We start from the raw sequence: 18,870 nt of genomic DNA on the forward strand, positions 1-18,870 counted from the left end.
GTTGAACCCAGAATGGAGGAGGAAGAGGAAGAAACCTACAACCCTCATCTATTAAAAAATGGTACTTACTCCTTAGGGTGGCCAAGGTTTTCTATGTGGAAAATCTGAAAATACTGATGAAAAGGTTCCTTGGATGCCAAAGGTGCCGCACAACTCATCTGAGTAGTCCCATCAGTTTCATCTGGGCTGTTGAGCTACCAAAAGCTGGAATTGTGGGAGCATTTCTTATGGGTGGGTGGAGTTACTGGAGAATGTTATACATTATTGCTGCAGCCAAGTATACTGTAAATTTTTACTGGGGCTGAGTTTTTCTTTAAAAAGGAGCTTAAGGTGGTTTAAAACAAACCAAATCCAATAAAACAACCAAAACCTGTAACAAAACAAAAATCCCAAAGTATGTTATTTCCCAAAAGTATCTGTGTATGTATGGCCAAACTTCATGAACGAAGATTTGGGCAGGGCTCTCCCCACATGGGTGTGCCCTTCCAGCCTGCACAGTGGATGTTTTAGGTGAGGCACAGCGTGCACAGAACTGGCCCCACTGTTTAAGTCCTGAGGTCCATCTGCCACGGCCGAGTGAGCTTGGACAGTGACAGTGAAGTCCTCGGGACTGTCACAGCACCCGGTACTAACCGGGGCTGACCCTACTGAGCATCCGAGATGTGACGGGATGGGATGGGATGGGATGGCAGGGAGGCATTGAACTGCCAGGGGACAGTCCCCACTGAGACTCGAACTCAGGACCTTGGGATTCAGAGTCCAGAATGCTCTCCTTTATGCTGTGGGACCACCCCCAAAAGTATCTAACTTAACTGAAAAAGCTACCTACACATTATCTTATGCGTCTGTAGTTGAAAGAAGTGGTTCCACAGGAGATGGCAAACTGAACTTAGCAGCTCACTGCAGTTTCTGCTCCAGCCTCTAATCCTGTGTCACAGCTGATGTGCATCAGGCCCCTCCAGAAGCCATTTAACCTCACTAATATGACCATGTTATTGAGTTAAAGCAGCTTAGGAAGAGCCTGACATGTTCCAGAGCCAGCGCTGATGGATGGGTGAGACTGGGAACAGAGAAGTGGAAGGGAGGAGTAAGTGGCAATGGGGAGCAGCACAGAGACATCTCTGTGTTTGTTGCCAGTCAACTACTTTGCTGCCTGTCAGGCTGCAGACCTAGACTTAGAATCATAGAATCAGTTGGGTTGGAAAAGACCTCCAGGATCAAGTCCAACCCTTGGGCCAACTCCAGTCCCTTTACCAGATCATGGCACTCAGTGCCATGTCAATAGTTTAAAACCCTCCAGGGATGGATAATCCACCACCTCTCTGGGCAGCCCATTCCAATGCCTCTCTCTTGAAAGAATTTTTTTCTGATCTCCAAGTTAAATTTCCCCTGGCAGAGCTTGAGCCCGTGCCCCCTTGTCCTATTGCTGAGTGTCTGGGAGAAGAGACCAACCCCCACCTGGCTAGAACTTCCCTTCAGGTAGTTCTAGACAGTGCTGAGGTCACCTCTGAGCCTCCTCTTCTCCAGGCTAAACAAGCCCAGCTCCCTCAGCCTCTCCCCACAGGACTTGTGCTCCAGTCCCTTCACCAGCCTTGTTGCTCTTCTCTGGACCCACTCCAGCACCTCAATATCTTTCCTGAACTGAGGGGCCCAGAACTGAACACAGTACTCAAGGTGAAGACACTTCTGAGAACCTAGAAACATACTCTGTCCCCCCTTCTAACAGCAGTTGCATCTCTTAAAGATGCTTTACTGTGCCTGCAACATCAACCCTGTCACTCGGATGCCAAGAGATCACAGCAATAATGTACACAAGAACTCTCCAGGACAAAAGTAATTGTTAAGATTAGGTTAAATAGGACTCCCAGTGCTTGGTCTATGTAGGTTAGTGCAGAGTTTATCAGATCAACTCCTTTTCAGACTAATGATACCTCTGGGAAGAGCAGGTTGTACCACAGTGCTGGTAACTTACTGACACAAAGAAAACCCCAAACCCAATGTTTGGTGTCTCATAGTGCATGTGCTCCTCTCTCCATGTCAGTGTTCAGGCTTTGTTCTGCTCCAGCAGAGCCCTCCACCGCTGAGTGTGGAAATTTAAGTTGGAGATCGGGAAAAAAGTCTTTCCAGAGAAAGTAATCAGGCATGGGAATGGCCTGCCCAGAGAGGGGGTGGATTCACCATCCCTGGAGGTTTTTAAACTGAGATTGGATGTGACACTGAGTGCCATGATCTGGTAAAGGGACCGGAGTTGGCCCAAGGGTTGGACTTGATGATCTCGGAGGTCTTTTCCAACCCAGTCAATTCTATGATTCTGTGATACAGGGCGGGAAATGTAACCAGACAACAGGGACTAAATGCTTAACTTTGCATGCTGGAATACAACATAATTTTGATGTGATCCTTGTCCTGTATTCAGTTTGTCAAGGAATTATGTAGAAGTGTAGGATTGTCACCAAGTTCCACTTACTGTAAGGAGTATGGTATGTGTGGCGCTTTATCCTCTCGTGTCATTGTCCTAAGTGCTTCCAAAAAGGGCTGCATGTGAACTGCTTTTCGAGTTTGTCAGAGGAAAACTTGTTGGTTGTTTCTCTGGCTTCTGCTTCTTCCTGGGGGAGCTTCTTCAGAAAAAGTTTAAATATTTAATTAGAGATACGTTAAAAAAATAAATGGAAAATTGTTGCAAATGATTGAGAGAGTTTACTTTGTATTTGGCAGGGCAAGTACAATTTTTGAACTTACCATTTGCTTAGCTGAGAGTTTTCGTGGTTTTAGAGTCTGGTTTCTGCTGCTGAAGCAAGGATTATGTTAGGTTCTGTGGCTTTGTACTGTAGGTCTTGGGTAAAAAGTGGTGTTGAGAAAAGAGGTGTATCTATCCTTTCCTTCCAGGAGAAAGACCTGTAAACATGGGAGATGAAAGTCCTGTAGGAAGACATCATTGTACTCCCTGGGCTGGTGATCAGTCGTGTTTGTATCTCCAGTTCTATACCAGTGAGACAGCTCTGTGATTGTGAACTCTTTCCAAATCTGTTTTGTTTGGGCCTTTCCTGGAAAGATTCATCTCTTAATATTTCATACTTAGATTTGCATTGATGATCTTATAAATTTGGAAGCATTCAATTTATAGACAAATCTGTACAGTCATGCAGTCTTAACACTTAATAATTTCTGCTCAGTATGAACTTCAGGTCAACTTTCTTGTAAATTTTATTCCTTGATATTGTGGCTGTTTAATGATGGGGGTTTTATAGACAGTAGAAATAGTCTGCTGAGAGTTTCAGTATAGTATTATGAAGTGCAATTGATTAGTTAGGTACAAACACTTTCTGTTGTGGAAATGACCACAAGGAAGAGTCACAGTTAAAGTGAATCATAATTTGCAATAATTCTTTAAGTGCTGGATGTTTTGTTTTTTTAAGATTTCCCACCATCATATTTGATTCATTGAGGCATTCACTGTCTGCTTTGAACCTAATTGGTCTTGTATGGTCCTTGTGAGTGTTTGAAGAATAGCCATTATCTTGAATATCACATGTATGATGTAAATCTTGATCTTAAATCGAAACAGGTTTAAAAATCATGCCATGGATTGTTAAACTACTAAAGCCAAAGCTGCCATGTTGGTGCAATTATGGTGGTGCAGTTTATTTTATTCATAGAGCTAGAATAAACTATCATGATAAGGTTTTTATAGTGTGATAAGTTGTTTAACTTCCACTGTGCTATAATAGTTAAAGACAAGGCTTTGAAAAGGTAAGAACACTGACAAACAGATTTTCCCCAGTGACTTGGTCGTTCTCAGGGTACTTCTCATGACATCCCTGGGACAATGTGCCATGTGTCAAGCAGGGATTGAGCACATGAAGTCAGGCTGTGCTGATATAACAGAACTGGCTTTCTGGTTACCTTGTTTGTTACCATGCTTGTACATAATTTTCATCTCTTTCAGATGACTAAAATAGTAAGAGGAAAAATTAATTATGATTCCCCTTATAAATATGAAAGAAGAATGTATGTGTAGAGGAAAATACTTCCTTTGGTTTTGCTTTCAATGTTTTAAGAGTAACAAAACAGATCAGTGGGCGGGTCTTTCATTTGGGGAAACGCATCTAATTGAGAGATCAGGTTGCTGATGAAATGGACTGGTGATGCATGGCAGGAGAGATTCCCTGATACTCCGGCATCCTACTGAAAGTGGCTAATGCAGGAATTTCTTTGATATTCCAGAGATGTTACTGATTTAATTACTTCGTCTGAATTCCTGTTGCTGCTTTTTAACCTGAGGTCTTTAGTCTGTTTCAACCACTGTTAGAAGTACTCAGTTGCTGTCTGCTGGTTTTTGAAACTTCTGGGTGAATTTTGCTTAGTGATTTTTATTTTTTTTTAATCATCAGTTAACTACCCCCCAGTCTCACTGCTAGACCTTTGTAATTGGGAGCATAGCTAAGTTTGTAGTGAGGGAAAATAAGCAGGCCTGACTCCTGTGTTAGGCCGGGTATCCGCTTGGTGCCGGCGGCAAAAAAGGCTGTCTCCTGCCTGTATCGGTTCCTTAAATTAGGCTTTTTGGATTTTATCCTCAGCATGTCACTGTTATTGCTTTGTTGCTATGAGACAATACTTGCTCATGCACTCCGCTCTAGAATATTAGAAGATCTGAGCTGAAATGTTATGTAACTTACAAATGTTTTTACAGCTGATGTTCGTTATTTTGCAGTGTAACAATTCCTGTCTTCGCAGTTATCTGAGCAAAATAAGCATCTTGCAAGGCTTTTTATTCAAAAGAAAAATGGTTAAAATTGCTGAACTGACATTCAAACGTGTGAATTGTTCTTTGTGAGGGAGTAGTAATTGCTGGCTTTTTCAAAAGCTCCCTGAATTTGTTTTGCTCAGCTAATGGGATCGTAACTGTCAGGTGGGGAAAGGGAACACAATACAGTGTTCTGGAGTCGGAATTTTCAGGGCAGAGCCGGCAGTTTGGATTACAGTGGAGGCGTGTCAGTCCATTTCAGCAATTAGTTTTTGCTTATGGAAACAAAAGAATTCTACCAGATAATTACTGAATATTAAACCCACTTTTGTCTGTTGTTGTTCCAGCCACTAAATGAAAGGTTTTTTGGTAAGAAGCTTGAGAAACTGGCCTTACCAAAGAGTGTTTAAACTGTTAAAGGTACAAACTTGAAATGAAGTTTCTTTGGCTGGAATCACTGTAAAATAATGAAGAGAATCCTGAAACTTTTTTTTGTGATTTGTTCAGGTTTTAAAGTGAGACTTAAAATTTTCAGCACTCAATGTTCCAATGCAGTTGCCTTTTTCTTGTTTTCATGATGTCTTTGTGATGGAACATCAGTGCTAACAGCATTGTTCATTCATAGTCTGGCTATAGACAGGTCTTGAAATTTCTTCAGGGGCAGGGCATTCTTTATTTGGAGATAAAATTGGAAATACCAGGTTTTTTACCAGAATAAGTGAAATCCCCAACTGGCTGATAGATGAGGTGATGCTACATTGCTGGAGTGGCTTTGAACCCCAACAAATAATTAAGAACAAAAGGCACATTAAACCACATTTTCAGTTTAAACCATGACTGCTTTTGTTGTGATCATGCAACTTTGCAATAGCTACAACATATTAAGGATGCATTAAATTTTTTAAGTGTATGGTGCTTAATAATCCATCTTTTTTTAGACTTAGTGTGAAATGCTAATGGAGGAATTTTGCTTATCAGATTATAGGGGAACTGCACTCTAAATTGAAAATGCCAAGTCATAGCCAAACACTGTCTTAACAGGCAAAAACAATCTGGAAAACCCTCACACCACTAAGATTGTAATAAATCATTTAGTCCAGAGCATTAACATTCAGGATTAATCCTTCAGAAATATTAGAGTTGATTCTGAAGAGAAACATTCATCACATGATGTCAAAAGTATGTGAAGCATTTTGCATAGGGGTAAAAAGACAAGGTTCCTTCAAAGCAGATTTTACAGCTTTTAAGCAGGTTACATAATCGAGGATTAGGGAACAGAATGAGACAAATCGGATGAATGAAAGGTTAGTGGGATGCCCTGCTCCTGTGTGTGACTTTTGGTGGGTGGGGGAGAGCTGGGGCTTACCAATGGCCATGTATTTCAAATGAAGTTAGTTCAGGAACTGATTTTCTGTAAATACATTTACTGCTGTATGTTTGTTCATTGTTTCTCGCATGTACCAACAGTTGTGAGTGGTGGGTCTTGCATTCTAACATACTTAAACAGATGTTTTCAGTTTTGGCAATAGTGTTTATGAATTTGCTGGCTATAGAGCATACTGTTCCCCATACCAGAAAAAAAGTCATAGCTATGCAAACTTTTACCAGCAACATAGATTCAGAAATCCTGTGTTTGTGTCTACAGACTTAAGTGTTGTTTTTGGTTTTTTTCTTTTCATAGATGCCACCTTCAATGAGCAGCAAGATCTTTTTTGTCAGAAGCTGCAACAGTGTTGTGTACTCTTTGACTTCATGGACTCTGTCTCTGACCTGAAAAGCAAAGAAATTAAGAGAGCAACACTGAATGAACTGGTTGAATATGTTTCAACAAATCGTGGAGTGATTGTTGAATCAGCTTATGCTGACATAGTAAAAATGGTAAGTAGAATGGCTCCTGTTTTAGTCTGAATTTTAATAAAATATCTTAATCAGTTTGTGACTCTGATGGCATTTGACTCAGAATTGCTGCTGGTTGTTCTGCTTATACAATATAATATGTTAATGGTAACTTAGGAAGGCTTGTAAAAACAAACAACTTGTAAGTTTTAATTAATAGCTGAAAAATTATGCATTCAGATTAATTAAAATGAAAACACTGGTACGCTGCAGATCTTGCAGTCTGGGTAAGCTTTAAAGTTGTTCTCTGTCAGAAAATGGCAATATGTTGGTGCTTACCTGTCTTTGTCTATTTACACATGTCAGTGGAGTGCTGGGCTAAAGTTTTCTGGTAAAGATTCGTGGAGGTGCTGGTGACAGCAGAAAGGTTTATCCATGTAAGAAAGCATCCCTACTTTGTAAATACTTTATATGTCTGTTTGTTACTATTTTGGCCTTGGAGAGCTGTGCTGGAGTAGCCCAAGTGGTTTGCTGAAGTTGTAAACCATAGGATGACTTACACCATGCAATTTCTACAAATGGTTTGTTCAATAAGCAACAAAATATTTGTGGTTGTTACCTGCTGACTTTTCCAGGCGTTTACATGCATTTCCAAATGCTACTTAAGTGATGTTTTAGATATGTGTGTACTCCACGTACAGGGAACGCAACTGAAGGACATTGGAGAATAATCTGATGTTTTGTTTGTTTTCTTCCTTGAAATTTGAAATGTAAAAGAATGGCTTTAGTGGGCATGCATGTAGGTAAATAGTGTTTTAAATTCTGGTTGAGTTTGCACAGATAAAATGCTGACTTTATAAGAGCTCTTGGAAACATAAACATCCAGTTCAAATATACAGCGTGCAACTTTTGTAGTTCTCTGTACAGTACAAGCTGTTTGGGGTGGTCCCACAGTGTAAAGGAGAGCACTCTGGACTCTGAATCCCAAGGACCTGAGTTCGAGTCTCAGTGGGACCATCCCCTGGCAGTTCAATGCCTCCCTGCCATTCCATTCCGTCACATCTCGGATGCTCAGCAGGGTCAGCCCCGGTTAGTACCGGGTGCTGTGACAGTCCCGAGGACTTCCCTGTCACTGTCCAAGCTCGCTCGGCCATGGCAGATGGACCTCAGGAGTTAAACGGTGGGGCCAGTTCTGCACATGCTGTGCCTCACCTAAAACATCCACTGTGCAGGCTGGAAGGGCTCACCCACGTAGGGAGAGCCCTGCCCAAATCTTCCTTCAGGAAGTCTGGCCATACACACACAAGCTGTTTGTTTTCTTAAGCTTTGTTTTGTTTGTTCTTTGTTTTATTTGGGTTTTTTTTGTGGGCAGCTGATAGGGAAGATCAGATCTTTAATACAAATAAATGCAGAAGTTTCACCATTATACTGAAGGGCCAGGGTTTACTGAAACCCTTTGAATGATTTTGGCTGTTTCAGCAGATGCATATTAAGTTCTATAAAAGATCTGGGACAACGGAGGTTTCTATATGGTTTTGTTTTTTTAAGTGACCTGGGTTTCTGTCCTAGATGTTTTTTACATAAGAAAATAACAGGACAAAGTATATTCACCTCTTCTTAAACTTTTATTTTTCCCCTCGGTGCTGGTGGCAGCAAGCCTGAATCCTTGCAGTATTTTGTTATTCTGTGTGCCCTCTGTTGCCTGGTTAGAAGAAAGAATATACTAAGCAGCCCATCATACTTGTTGAAGGGAGATCTTCTTTTATATTGGAGTTGTTTTCTTTTCTTGGCGATAAGGTGGTGTTGAGCTGTTCTTTTGAGTTTATTGTTGTTGTGTAAATGTTTGGGCTCTGTAGATGCTTGTTTTTCATTCCATAACAAATTTTCAACTCCTTTTCTCCCCTGAAATGGCAGAAAATGAAGAAGGCCTTAAACCTCAGTGAGAGCTTTCTGAGAGCTTGAGACAAAAGATCCCTCCAAGCCTGAATAGTATTTCTAATCACCCTGGCAACTGGCAGCAGAAAAGGTCTTTGCTGTGAATTGGGACGAAGTACCAGCTTTCAGAAAAAACTCTGGACGGGTCTCTGCCTCCAAATAACACATGTGTCAGGCTTGAGGCTTTTTTTTGAAGCAAAACTTGTATGAGATTTAAAAGTTACTATTTTGATTTTATTTTGATTTGAGTTTTTTAATGTTTGTATACTGTCCAGTGTTACTACATTAAAAGAAAAAAACATTAGAGGTTTTTTGGCAGCGTATGAAGGATAGTGGTTTTGGGATGAAAAAGTAGAGTTTGGCCTTAATGAATTCCAGCTATCGTCTGACTGGTAGGAAAGGATGGATAGACTACAGAAATTCCCTGAAAAAGACCAGAGTGACATCAGTGGCAGAAGCAGAGCCAATGTCTTTCCAAAGCCCCTTGTCTTCCCCTAGGCCTGGGATGCCTTTCCTCCAGTTTGCAAAGGAAATAGCCTGGTTTCCTTGGAGTCACCTGAGTCTTGGGAAGGCTGAGTCAACAATGCCTTTAAGATAACAAGAGTGAAAAAAAATGTTGTTCCAGACCAGTGCATAGGCAAGACCTGTGCAGGTGGGGAGGTCTCCCTGTGTCCCTTCCCTTCACAGGGTCTCTGCTACTCCTCCATCTCCTGGTGTCTGTCAACCTCCCCTCGTTCCCCAACAGCAGATAAAAATCCAGTGTAGATGAGATTGTCCTAACAGGTTGTATGAGTTGCAAATTCAGAATTTAAGAGAGATCAGGTATCATTAATCTGCACACTCAGATGTTGGAACTGAACCTAGTACCTAAGAGTGTTTAGATCCCTGAGAAGTGTACAGACAGCTAGGAACTTTTTTCTTTTTTTTACTAAAATATAATTGCTGTATCTCAATTCATTAACTGGCACATTTTCTGTTGATTTTGGAAAACTTAATTTAGAAAGCTGATATTTGGTTTATCTGAAAACATACCTAGCTGTAAAAACATTTTATGATTTGTATTTCTCAAATCACAGTTTTGGGATAAGATGCCACTTGTGAAAGAAAATGGTTTTAAGTAATATAAGAGGATATAAAAGAAGAATTTTCTAATAGAAGGGCAGTGTTGGTTTTAACCCAAACCATATTTTTTGATCAATACTACTAGCAAGGCCTTAGAAATAGGCAAATGAAATAGGAAGCTAAAGGTTTGACAGTATAATAAAGCAATTAAACTTATTTTTAGGGAGACAGGCTAATATATAAAAAAGGTATAAGATTTATTCTGTTTGATATATTCTCAGGAAATCGGCAATAGTGGAAGTATTGACATGCTGAAAATCATACAATTATCTTTTTAAAGGTCTGATGGAGAGACTTGCTATTTGTGCTGCTGAAGTATATTTAGAATAGAATCATAGAATCAGTTGGGTTGGAAGAGACCTCTGAGATCATCAAGTCCAACCTTTAATCCAACCCCACTTTGATTGCTAGATCATAGCACTCAGTGCCACGTCCAGTCTCACCTTAAAAACCTCCAGGGTCGGAGAATCCACCACCTCTCTGGGCAGGCCATTCTAATGTCTGACCACTCTCTCTGTAAAGAACTTCTTCCTGATACCCAACCTAAACCTCCCCTGGCAGAGCTTAAGCCCATGCCCTCTTGTCCTGCTGTTGGTTGCCTGAGAGAAGAGACCAATCCCCACCTGGCTGCAGCAGCCTTTCAGGTAGTTGTAGAGAGTGATAAGGTCACCCCTGAGCCTCCTCTTCTCCAGGCTGAACAACCCCAGGTCCCTCAGCCTGTGACAGTAGTTAGTGACTGTTTTGGACTTGAACCATATGCATTCACTGCTCTGAGGTTCTGTGCTAAAGGTTTGATCAGTTCAGTTCAGCAAGATGCATCTAGGAAGGATAAGATGCATTTTCCTAAGATGTTACCAGAAGACTTATAAGCAGAGGTCAGTCATTCTCTGTAGGGGACTGATTTGTGTGTTGGAGGGTTTTTTGTCGAATACCTAATAAGGGTAGAAGGGGCAGTCCCTTGGGACTCTGAATCCCAAGGTCCTGAGTTGGAGTCTCAGTAGGGACCGTCCTCTGGCAGTTCATTGCCTCCCTGCCATCCCAATCCCGTCACATCTCGGATGCTCAGCAGTGTCAGCCCCGGTCAGTACCGGGTGCTGTGACAGTCCCGAGGACTTCCCTGTCACTGTCCAAGCTCGCTCAGCCGTGGCAAATGGACCTCAGGACTTAAACAGTGGGGCCAGTTCCCATGCTGTGCCTCACCTAAAAAATCCACTGTGCAGGCTGGAAGGGCCACCCACGTGGGGAGAGCACTGCCCAAATCTGTGTTCACGAAGGCTGGCCATACATACATCCATACATACAATAAGGGTAGACAAGGGTAGACAGAATCAGGGTTGTAGTCTTGGTTTTCGGGCTTGATGAAAATTAACATTCTCTGACTCCTGTTTCCCGCTCCCCCTCCCCACCCCTGGCACTTGCTCTGGTGCTCCAGAATCCCAAGTCCTTTGTGGTTACACCATTAAAGGACAAGTGTATTGGGTTTTGTGGGTTTTTTTAGCTTGCTTGTTTTTCCTGTGCAGTAATCTTGGAGGTGGCTGGAGGGCTCATGTGTATCGAACATTCATTGCCCCTCTACTCCAGAGCCAGCAGCGCTGCAGCTTTGCTGTGTCCCAGCAGGAGACAGTGACAGGGTGTAGAATGAAGGGCATAGGAGGAAAGGAAAAGTCAGTTTATGCAACTGCTTTGTATCTTATTTAATGAGGCAGCTGATTCTTCCGTGCAGAGCCAGCTGGGTGACTTCAGAATCTTTCTAAAGTCCTTTTGCAAGATTCTTCAAACACCTTGGAGAGTCCATGGAAGATGTGAAGAAGCATTTGCTACAAACTGTCAAACATTTTCTTTTGTGCTTAGTACTAAGGCTTTGTGATGAGGAGTTACTGGAAACAGATTTGATCGCAAAAAGAGTTTGAAAAGTGATTGGAAAAGTTGAGCTAAATGGGTAGAAAATGCAGAAAAAAAATTCACTTCATGCTCTCTTTCGTTCATATTAGTGAGTTTTAAATCCAGCATGTTACATCTGGTAGAAGACATGACACTCTTCCTTTGTCATCTGAACGGTCTTCTGTCCAAACTTTTATGTACTTCAGAAAGCCCCTAAGAAACCTTTTTAAACTTGCCCTTTTGAAATTGATTTGATGTGACTATATCCTGCTAAAAGTAATTTGGCAGCTGTTTTCTTAAAGGTACTCTGTGTGAAATCATGAAGTTACAACTGTTACATGTTTTTAACTTTTCAAAACCTTGAAACACCTTGAAATTTGCAAAGGTGAAAAGGTGAAAAATGTAACTAGGAGTATCCTGAAGTAAAGTAAGAACTCTAAAATAGGGCATATTTCTGGAATATTCTTCTTGCATAGGGAGAGAGGTCTGTTTAAGTCATAATTGGTTTGTCATACTGTCTTTGTTTTCTGGTATGAAACATCAGCTCTTGGTGACACATAGTTAAAAATTGCTTCTTATATAGGGAAATTGAATTTTTTTAACTTCCATGGTTTCAGGGAAAACTTTTAAATATGACCCTGTCTAGCTACAAACTTGTGAAGCAGTTTAAACAAAAGTTACTTTTTTTCATTTGCCTCTTTCAGACTTTCAGCTATTTGTATTTTGTGGTTGTGGGGAAAAATAAAGAATCACAAAAGTGATTTATTTTTAATTTTTTTAGACTGTTTTTATTTAGACTGTTCTGTTTCATGTGAATTTAGGATAAAAGCAGGACCTTGCTGAGTGTGATCTGTGGAAGCATAAACAGTGATATAATTAAATTTTTTGTTTTACTTGCAGATTAGTTCTAATATTTTCAGAACACTTCCACCTAGTGATAACCCAGATTTTGATCCAGAAGAAGATGAACCAACTCTGGAAGCCTCATGGCCCCACATACAGGTATGTGATTTCTTTATTTTCAAGCCTTTTTGTAAGGCAAGACATGTGAATATTTTAGTAACTTTGTGCCCTGGGTAAGAACATCAGAATTGCTTTTATAATAGCGTTTTTGTGTTTGGTGGGAGGAAGGAAGTGGTGGAGCTTTTTGGCATGTATAAATATGGCAGAATGTAACCCTTCCAAATTGCCTAAATAGGTTTGTGGGGTTTTTTAACAGTGATTGCACTATAAAGTGTGGTGGTGGTGTATGTATTAAAAATATGAATGCTTTATGTAATAATGTTCTTTACCTTAGAGGTTTGTTTTCTGCAACTGAGCAACTTTTTAGTGTGATTTCAATGAAATAAGTTAAATGTTAACAGTTCGCTTTGTTGTGACAATGACAAAAAATGGAGTAGTAGCCTTTTATTTGTCTTTTGAGCAAGAAATAGATATCCCCTCTTTCTGCCCTCCCTCCATGCAAAAACTTTACAATATCAGCGTTGTTTGGTAACAGTTGGTCAGTTATTCTATTGTTGCACTTCTGTGCCAACCTCGTGATTTTTATGGCATTGCTGTATCAGTTGTGTGATTGATCTGCATTGCTGCTGGATTCTATTTGATTTGCAATTAACTGTTAGAAGTTATCATCATTCAAGTACGTTCCTCAGCAGTTCATTGCTGATTTTATGTAAGAAGTATCTGGTAAAAGTGAAGTAGCAACTCCCAGTAGTGGGTAGAAGATTAGTAGCTACTCCACATCTGCATGCCATTTTCTCTCCCCTCTTGAGGGTTAAAATGCTTCTCTGCTCTTCTAATATTACAGTTCTACTGTATCAACAAATACTCTTAATTAAAAACTGGACTTTTAATATTGGCTATAAAAAGTACATCTTCAGCATAGTCCTTGAGACTTAAACCTCATGAGAGTTAAATTATCACAAAAAACCCTCTGCAGGTTAAAGGCTGTGATAAATATTTTCTTGTTATGGCTGATTATAATTCACAGGAGAAGTGGCTACTACTGAACTAAATGAGAGGTTTGATTTTGTAGAATGGGAGGGTGCAAGGGCTGTGCAAGTGTCTCTTATAGTCAGTAGTGGCAACATATGACTTCTAAATACCCCTGTCTCTTAGAAGTAAAATTTGCAAATGTTAGCTCAGTTCACCTCAGGTCATAATTAAACTCTAATTCTTTTTATAGGAATAAACTTGGTTTTTGTGATCGGTTCACTTGTACTTTCAGCTTAGAATCTAAGAGAAATTGAAAGAGGTTCATAGCTTGTGGTATTATCTGAAACGTTATTTACAGCTTTTTCCCATGCCTTTTTTAAAAGAGTTTTGTCCAGGCTGTCTGGTCACTCATTGTGGATTTTCCTCTCCTGCATCAGTTGTTCATGCTGCCCTTGGAATAGATTGCTCATTACAGCACAATGGAAAGAGTTTGTGTTCTCCTCTCCTTCCTTTTACACTTCGTGTGCTACTGGATGGTAGAAGACCGAGTTTGGTAACTTACTAGTTGCCCTCCAGGAGCACAAGGCTGCTGGAGGTGTCAGATTTTGTGTGCGGATGAAGGGGGTGTGCCCATCCATTCTCTTCCCTCCCTGCCATTAAAAAGCATTATTATTTTTTGTATAGTCTAAAGTACTGCTTGGGGATGGGTGCATGTTTTCATCGCTTTTCTTTGTGACTGGTTAGTTACAAATTCAGATTTCTGTCCTGATCTGACAGTCAGGTGGCCAGGTTTGTGGGAGTGGAAATTAAAAATCTGAATCTCTACTTGTTGTCATTTCTCTATACAATATCATATGATAATGGCTTAGTAAGTTACCAGTGTGTGTTGTCACAACAAGAGGGTCTGGACCTTCAGTAAAATGAGTGCCACTTGAAAGACACTGCTTTAAATACTTAGGATGGTTTGTAACAGCCAGACTTGGTTGAACAGGTTGGCACTAAAGCCTCTGTACCTTTTGAAGCTTGGGGAGTGCACAGTTGGTGGAATTGGTGGCTTAAAGCAGTTGTGGTCCCTGCAAGAAAGACCATCAAATCACTGAAGTATTTGGATTTGTATTTCATATCTCTGACCCAAGCAGACCATGTTTGAGAACAAAAACTACTAATCCCAACAGCTTTCCCCTGGTTTAGTGTTTCTAATGGTAGTACTTCAGTTAAGCTCAAGGAAGTTGAGGATATCTGTCTCTTTGAGTAGTGTCTCTTGCACCCAGAATGAATTCTGGTGCCCCTGATTGATAGTTGTCTTTGTTATGCTTTTAAGTTTGCAAATGTCAGGATACAGGAGAAGAGAGAGGCTGACTTACCCAAAAAAGGCCACTGCAACTTGCTTCCTGAAATGTCTTGGCTAAAGAAAGCTTCATGTACTTCCCAAGGCCCCTAAGGATTTCTAAAGTTATTTGATGCACAGTTGTTATCCCAAAGCCAGTCTTGGACATCTTGTAAAAAGCTGTCACAGTGTTATGCTTTAACTTAGTTCTTCTGCTTGATGTTTCTTGCAGTCACTGTATCTGCTCATGGAAAGAGGCCATAATTGTCCTTCCTCCCCTGGTCATTTAGGGAAAACAAAATATGCCAATTTAGTGTTTGCTCATAAAAGGTGCTCTATCTCATGACAATTCTAGTGGCTCCTTCTCTGTATCCTTTCAGGTTTTAATAAATTTCCTCAGTTTGTAGGACTGTGCATCTCTGTCTATACTGTCAGTATCTTCCTGAATTATCCCAGTATTCCATCTGTCACTTCCATGGCTTCATTGTATAGTTGTATCTTAGTCATTCTATTGTTAACCCTTTCTTGGGGTAAGGGCTTGCAAATGCTTAGCAGAGCTTTTTCTTTGAACTGTGACTTTGCAATCCTTGAGTTTCATCCTGTGTTTATTCTTCCAGGCCTTCGGGGTCAACTTGTCCTTTCTCAGTGGTAACATGACATACTATATTTTTTTTTTCTACCTTTCCCCCTTATGGTAGCTTCCAGTGTTGCCTAAGTGGTTATCCCACAGTGACTGCAACAAAGAACAGTGTTGACAGAAATATTTAATATAGGAATTTATTGCAGAAATCTTTAATTAAATTTAATTCCAAAATTAATCCCTGTGAAACTGCTAATAACCTCCCTCTGGCCGTATGTTTCCCATTTCTATATAAAACAGCTCAGGCATTTATCTAGATCCTGATTTGGAAAAGATCAGTTGAATCATGGAATGCTTTGGGTTGGAAGGGACTTCTAAAGACCACCTTGGTTCAAGTCCTCTTGCACTAGATCAGGCTGCTCAAAGCACATGCTCAGCTTGGTGTCATCTGCAAACTTGCTGAGTGTGCACTCAGTTCCACTGTCTGTCATTGATGAAGATTGTCTATTACCAAGGTTTTAAAAATTCTGTCTTATGTTGTCTATTTGGCAGCTGTGTGCTATTAAATCAAGGCTGTACAGGGAAGCTTGGGTGTGAATACCATTCTGTTACATGAAATTTGTGTATGTGGGTCTGTTCATTCCAGAGAAGAGAAGACAGAGGACTCTCAAAGGCAGGTGTCAAGAGGATGGTGCCAGACTCTTTTCAGTGGTGCCCAGTGACAGGACAGGGGGCAATGGCCATAAACTAAAGCACATCAAGTTCTGCCTCAACATGAGGAAGAACTTCTTTACCTTGAAAGTGTCAGAGCACTGAACAGGCTGCCCAGGGAGGCCATGAGTTGTCCTTCTCTGGAGACATTCAAACCCCACCAATAGATATTCTTGTGTCACCTGCTCAAGGCATCACTCCAGGTGGCCCTGCCTTGGCAGGGGGGTTGGACTAGAGCATCTCCACAGGCCCCTTCCAACCCCAACAAGTGTGTGATTTTATGTAAGCTGCTGTTTCAGTCTGTCAGAGGACGAGAAAGTGAAGCGTAACTTGTGTTTCTGAGCTTCTGCTTTGCAGATGCAGCACATGCTCCTTGAGGCTATGAGTGTAAGGAAATGTCAGCTCAAATTTTCTAAATAAAAAGTACTTACTGTCACACATTTCTCTCAAGTGAACTTGGTAATTATAATTATGAATTACTCAGGTGTTGGCTCTCACTTTAATTAGATCTCTGAGAGTGGTAATAGTTGAAATACATCCCTGTGAGTGTGAGCACAGCTCTGTGGGGGTTCAGTTAGTGATGGCGTTATGTACCTAAATTGCATTTTAGTATTATTGCTAATCAGTTGTTTAACTACTGTGGAGTTATGAAATAGGCATTAAGAACATAAACAGCTCTGAATGGAATCTAAATGTAAGATACCTTTTCTCTAAATGCTGTCTTCGTTAAGAGATGCCTTATGTGTATTTTATTAATCTGCCATTGTTACAAGTATTTTGTGTCTTGGCCTTTGGATGAACCCCAAAATATGGGACTTGTGCTCTGGCCTCTTCATGCCTCCCTCTGCTACCCCAGACAGCTCTGTCTGCTCTCAGATTTTTTTATCTGTGGACATTGTGGGATTGTAGCAAGTGAGGATTTCAACTAATAAAAACAATATGCTGGAAAATATAACCGATATTGAAGATAAATGTGCAGAGGGTCTTGTTGTTAGAATTCAGCATCCAGGATAAAAAAACCTAATGCTAAGCCAAACTCTTTTAGTTTCTGTGTATTAATTCAGCTTTTTCATATGGCTCTTCATTTTTGGAGTTTGCAGCTGAAACTTAATTTCAGGGACACTTAGGTAGCAGCTTTTTCTTCATCTGTTTAAGGAGTTATGTGATGTTAGAGCACTTAATTTTACCCTCAGTGCTGCTATAAGTGCTTGGTAACTTATTTCTAAGTAATAAATTCTTAACGTGGCAGGAAATGTGAATATATGTAACATTTAGAACTTGTTTTTTGCCCAGTAGTGATATTTTCAGTAGATTATTTATTAGGCTTTGACACTTCTGGGAATTAAAGCGTTCTTGATACTTACTGTAATTCTTTCAGTAAATTCCAGTAGAGCTGTGATTAAGTAGCTGTGTTAGGCTTTGATTTCCTTTGGTAGTTTTTAAGACTGTGAATGGTCCCACTGGCTTTGGTGGTGGTGACAGGGCTGAGATCTGTGTTATGGTGTACTTACTAACTTAAAAATTTTCCTTTCAATGTTTGTAGTTGGTGTATGAATTTTTCCTGAGGTTTTTGGAGAGCCCTGATTTTCAGCCTAGCATTGCAAAGCGATATATTGACCAGAAATTTGTACAGCAGGTAAGTGGGGAGTTTTCCCACCCCTAGATTTAAAGATCACCTCTCAAGTGTAACGTATCAGAGGGACTGTTAAAGCTTTCATGTTGACACAGGGTAAATTTGTGTTGTTACAGCAGTGGTTTCTGCCAAACAATAAATAAAGAGCACATCCTACCACAGGAGCTGTATGTCATTTGTAACTTCAGCAACACTTTGTTTTCAGATATCAACCTCAGTGCTTTGCAGTGCAAGATATTTGTTGCTTGTGAATGCAAGTTGTGTTTTTAATTCTTTTAAATTAAATTCCAGTCAAATCAACAATGTGCTAATTACATTTTTGTAGTGCTTTCATTTGTTTCTTTTAATAGATTTGTCACAGGAAAGCTTAGAGCAAACTATTTTCCTGTAAAAAGTTCATGTACTTAATGTACATGAAATGTGTTCCAACATCTGTTAACTTGTGTCTAGATATCATCATTCTCTTTACTATCATGTATTAAACCACAGGAAAAAAATCAAGTACGAAAGTACATAAGGAAATCATACTTCACCCTGCAAAGTAACCATGAGCAAGAAAATGAAGTGAGGTTTCATATGAAATACAGCTTCTCAAGGAATTATGCTACAGAATACCATAGCAATTTTTGTTCAAGGTGAACTCAGTGGAGATTTTTTTTTCTACCATATCAAAATATTTGTTTGCCAGATTTTGTTTGTCAAAATATTTATTTGCTCAGTATCTGAAGAGTTGAGTGTTGTCAGGTCAACACAATGCAGCAATGAAAAGTAAAAACATAAATGGATGCTTTGCCTCCCCATCCTGAGTGACTGCATTTAATTTCCACTTACATGGTTACTGTTCTTGTTCATAGATGTTTCCTTGTTCTCAGTTTTATTCAACTTTCCCATAAAATTTAGGCCTGCAGCTGCTGCTGAACTATCGGCTGTGGGTACCCAGTTCACTAATTGACCTGTGGCCCCAAAGAGCCTTGTTGTAGAGTTTCAGTTTCTGACATTTCACTTGATCTTTCTTTAGAGCACAAGAAAGACAATGCAATGAACAGCTAGCTATATATGGGAAAAAAGTGGAGTAGTGACCCTGAGAAATTCCTTCTAAATATAAAATTGAAATGAGCCTGAACAAAGTTCCTGAGCAGCTGTTTGCAGTCCCTTGCGCTGCTTGG

The 18,870-nt window shown here is 40.2% G+C and overlaps 1 protein-coding gene across 1 annotated transcript in view; it reads left to right on the plus strand.

Moving 5' to 3' along the window:
* Positions 1 to 18,870, plus strand: part of PPP2R5A (protein phosphatase 2 regulatory subunit B'alpha) — a 46,837-nt gene that overhangs the window by 13,865 nt on the left and 14,102 nt on the right. The window contains exons 2-4 of the mRNA XM_071578169.1: positions 6,426 to 6,622; positions 12,419 to 12,520; positions 17,615 to 17,707. Coding sequence (XP_071434270.1) covers positions 6,426 to 6,622; positions 12,419 to 12,520; positions 17,615 to 17,707 — 392 coding nt within the window. The remainder of the gene's footprint in view (positions 1 to 6,425; positions 6,623 to 12,418; positions 12,521 to 17,614; positions 17,708 to 18,870) is intronic.

This window comes from Pithys albifrons, chromosome 2 (genome assembly GCF_047495875.1).
Source record: "Pithys albifrons albifrons isolate INPA30051 chromosome 2, PitAlb_v1, whole genome shotgun sequence".
NCBI classification, from domain to species: domain Eukaryota; kingdom Metazoa; phylum Chordata; class Aves; order Passeriformes; family Thamnophilidae; genus Pithys; species Pithys albifrons.